This window comes from Esox lucius, chromosome 19 (assembly GCF_011004845.1).
Source record: "Esox lucius isolate fEsoLuc1 chromosome 19, fEsoLuc1.pri, whole genome shotgun sequence".
Taxonomy (NCBI): Eukaryota; Metazoa; Chordata; class Actinopteri; order Esociformes; family Esocidae; genus Esox; species Esox lucius.
Window position 1 is genome coordinate 15,140,798 of NC_047587.1, and position 4,136 is coordinate 15,144,933.

The 4,136-nt window shown below is 38.7% G+C and overlaps 1 protein-coding gene across 1 annotated transcript; it reads left to right on the plus strand.

Annotated features, from left to right (window-relative positions):
- Positions 1 to 2,127, plus strand: LOC105018356 (complement C1q-like protein 2). The gene is made up of 3 exons (XM_010883697.1): positions 1 to 99; positions 497 to 649; positions 1,766 to 2,127. The coding sequence occupies exons 1-3, from the start codon at positions 24 to 26 to the stop codon at positions 2,053 to 2,055; spliced, it is 519 nt and encodes a 172-aa protein (XP_010881999.1). The 5' UTR covers positions 1 to 23; the 3' UTR covers positions 2,056 to 2,127.
- Positions 2,128 to 4,136: the final 2,009 nt, after the last annotated feature.

Genomic DNA, 4,136 nt, shown 5'->3' on the forward strand with positions numbered 1-4,136 from the left:
AATCTTAAAGACCAGGAATCAGGATGGGTGACTGTAATTGCATTTGTGAGATCAAAGCTCTGCGTTCTATGGTGGAGGACCTCAAGAAAACCATAGGCAGTAAGAACACAGTTTGGATTTTCTTCATGTAATTTGACAAAATCAAAATATATATATTGGACTAAATATATTGGACCAAAAAAATATATTGGATGATTGAGGTCAAATGAAATGGTGTTTTCCTGAATTGTAATGTCAGGTGTATTGGGTGTATGTAGAGGTAACTCTTATGGAGTTTTATGAACAGATTTGTTTTCATAAAGATCAATACATATTAAACAGACCATATACTGTTTGTACTAAATGTCATCAGTGAGAATATTGGATGAATATGGATATTTAAACTGTTTGGAGATCCGATACAATGTGTTTATCAAGACTTTACATTAATGGTTCTGGACCAATCATTCCAACAGAACATGAACAGCTAAGTTAAGTTTTCCTTTTTCTTTCCTAGAAAGAACCATGGTGGCTTTTTCTGCATCACTTAGGCCAGAAGGACCATTAATTGGAGATGGTTATGGCAAAACTGGACCATTCAACCACCTCGCCAATGTGATCTTCCAGGAGGCGATCACAAACATTGGTGATGCTTATGACAAAAAAACAGGTGAGCTTCTTATTAATATTTCTGATTGGGCATCTATTCACTTAACTTTATATAAACTTTCTACTTAGTTGTACTGTGTTAGTATCAGAGATTAAACAATTAACTGCAGCACAGTTGTAAAAGGAAGTGCTTCAAAATAAATGTGACAGCAGCTTCTCAGGGTAATAATAAAATCAGAGATGTTATCCATCTGCATATATACAAGTAAACATCTGTTTTATCAAAAAAGACTTAGGAGTACAGCTCTATTACTGTAGAAATGCATGTACAAATCTATTTCATTGTAGTAAAGAAAATTACAGCATGAAACAATTGACAGGAGCTTAAGGATGAGATCAAGCAAATTCCCTGCTTTGTGAGTGGGAGGGGTGAAGAACATTGAGTTTAATAAAAGAAAAAAAGAGTGGGAAAGATGGCAAAAGTTTGAAGTGATCCAGTATTATGAGTTGTTGGGTCATTGTCAGGAAATGAGCTAATCAAGGGGACACCACATTAGATGGGTTGGGTCCACAGGACGAGGAGTGTCTGAATAAACTAGGTGGCGAAGCAAACAGGATACACACAGATATTTGACTAAGATACTAAAGCACTAAATGAGATCTGAAATAAATATTAATAAACTTATGTAGGATACCCATTGGAGTCAAATAAAACCTTCTCTTCCCTTCCAACATGAAGTCAACAGAACAACATTGCAAAAATGTCTTTGTCTGAAACAGACTTTGTTTTGGTCAACAATACTGCCTCACCCTTGAAGATCAGGGAGGCTTGATGACTGGCTAGCAGAACTGAAACAACTTCCAATTTCAGCCATATTTTAACATAAAAAACCTCGCCCTGAAACCTAGAATATCTGTCAAGAATCAGCAGTTCAATTAGACTAATGTGAAATTACAGCTACAGTAATATCCCTAAACAGAAAAATACAGTGCAGTAACTTTAACACATGGTAAATGCTTTCATATAAATGTCAATACAGGTCTCAGTAAACAATATCACATTTCTGCCAAATGTTAACACTACTGGCTCTATTGCAAATTTCTGGGAGCTATTTGTTTCACTAAGTGTGCAATGATTATAAATGCACACCTGCCTTTTTCGTCTTCTCTGAAACAGGTGTGTTCACTGCTCCTGAAAAAGGAGTCTACTACATGACCTTCACCATTTATGGCTGGGCCAATGCAGAGACCGTTGGTGCAGGCTTGTACAAGAACGGTACAGAAATGTGTTTGGCGTGGCTGGGAGTCAAAAAAGTATCCACTGAAGATTTTGCCACCCATGCAGTCGTTTTGCAGCTGGAAAAGGGGGACACTGTTAATGTGCGTCTTCCCCAAGGGATGCAAATAACTAGCCGTGAAGGCTCTAATGTCACCACCTTCAGTGGGTTCCTCCTGAACTCTGTGTGAGAGGGTATTTCATACTAAACCCTTTGTGAGAGACATCAATTGTAAACACAAAATGTCTTCAAATACAATACTTTCAACAATAAAAGTATGTTTAAAGCATTAAAATATGTTGTTGTTGTTATTGATAATCAGTTCTACTATTGTAATTCAAGTTCTTAGGTTTTTCTTACCAACTGCAAAAACAGAAGTGTCATAATACAGCAAGATGTTTTAATGAGATATGTGTAGTGAGGGACACTGGGATAGAGGTTTTAGGGTTGAGTGAGGATAGAGGAGGTAGCAAGGTCTAGAATTAGCAGAACAAGAGTTCCAGAGAGTTCAGAGACTCAAAGTTCTACCCTTTTCTTCAATAATCTTTTCTGACCGTTTTCTTTTAAAATGTACACATTCATTTTAGAGTTCATCCTAATATCCTCAATCTGGTTTGGGTGTGAATCTTCTTTCTGGAGAAGTAAACTGCAATTCATTACTGTACAGGTAAATGATGACCAATAAACCAGTACAGTATATTTCCCTGTACTTCGGCCTTCTGCAACCGGCAATCTGCTAACTGTGTGTAATGGTCCCTTCCTGAAGGGGCCAATCCACTTCGTGTTTTCTGTGTGTCCTTGTCTTGTCCTTGTATGGTCTTTCCTGTTCTTGTTTCTGTTAAACGGTATATTCAGTTCACCTGTGTTTTAGCCCCCACCTGTTTCTGTTCTCCTCGTTTCTCAGTGTATTTAGTTCAGCCCTTTTCTCCTTGTCCTTGTTGGTCATTGTGTGTGTATCTGTTATGTGCTCCTGCCCCATTGGACTTATCGTAGTGCCCGGCACTCAGTTTAGTTATTCATTATTTTTGTTTAATAAAACGCAGAAACCCTCGAACTTCTGCGCTTGCCTCCGTCTCCATATCTACCAGCGTGACACTGTGATAAAGTGTCAAACAAAGCTAACAATATCTGGCAATTAAAGGACAAGTTGGTAATGTCCTCCCTCTAGCATCTACATGGGGAATAGCAGAATATATCTAATTACAACTATAGATTTACAGTGCCTTGCGAAAGTATTCAGCCCCCTTGACCTTTTCAACCTTTTGCCACATTTCAGGCTTCAAACATAAAGATATAAAACTGTAATTTTTTGTGAAGAATCAACAACAAGTGGGACACAATCATGAAGTGGAACGAAATTTATTGGATATTTCAAACATTTTTAACAAATAAAAAACTGATTATAAAATTATTCAGCCCCCTTAAGTTAATACTTTGTAGCGCCACCTTTTGCTGCGATTAAAGCTGTAAGTCGCTTGGGGTATGTCTCTATCAGTTTTGCACATCGAGAGACTGAAATCTTTGCCCATTCCTCCTTGCAAAACAGCTCGAGCTCAGTGAGGTTGGATGGAGAGCGTTTGTGAACAGCAGTTTTCAGTTCTTTCCACAGATTCTCGATTGGATTCAGGTCTGGACTTTGACTTGGCCATTCTAACACCTGGATATGTTTATTTGTGAACCATTCCATTGTAGATTTTGCTTTATGTTTGGATCATTGTCTTGTTGGAAGACAAATCTCCATCCCAGTCTCAGGTCTTTTGCAGACTCCATCAGGTTTTCTTCCAGAATGGTCCTGTATTTGGCTCCATCCATCTTCCCATCAATTTTAACCATCTTCCCTGTCCCTGCTGAAGAAAAGCAGGCCCAAACCATGATGCTGCCACCACCATGTTTGATAGTGGAGATGGTGTGTTCAGGTTGATGAGCTGTGTTGCTTTTACGCCAAACATAACGTTTTGCATTGTTGCCAAAAAGTTTGATTTTGGTTTCATCTGACCAGAGCACCTTCTTCCACATGTTTGGTGTGTCTCCCAGGTGGCTTGTGGCAAACTTTAAACAACACTTTTTATGGATATCTTTAAGAAATGTCTTTCTTCTTGCCACTCTTCCATAAAGGCCAGATTTGTGCAGTATACGACTGATTGTTGTCCTATGGACAGAGTCTCCCACCTCAGCTGTAGATCTCTGCAGTTCATCCAGAGTGATCATGGGCCTCTTGGCTGCATCTCTGATCAGTCTTCTCCTTGTATGAGCTGAAAGTTTAGAGGGACA

Bases quoted from the DNA above. Each gene is read 5' to 3' on its own strand.
- LOC105018356 (XM_010883697.1), top strand. From the start codon at position 24: ATGGGTGACTGTAATTGCATTTGTGAGATCAAAGCTCTGCGTTCTATG. The intron at 100-496 runs GTAAGAACACAG...TTTCTTTCCTAG, and splicing joins CCTCAAGAAAACCATAGGCA to AAAGAACCATGGTGGCTTTT. The intron at 650-1,765 runs GTGAGCTTCTTA...TCTCTGAAACAG, and splicing joins TGCTTATGACAAAAAAACAG to GTGTGTTCACTGCTCCTGAA.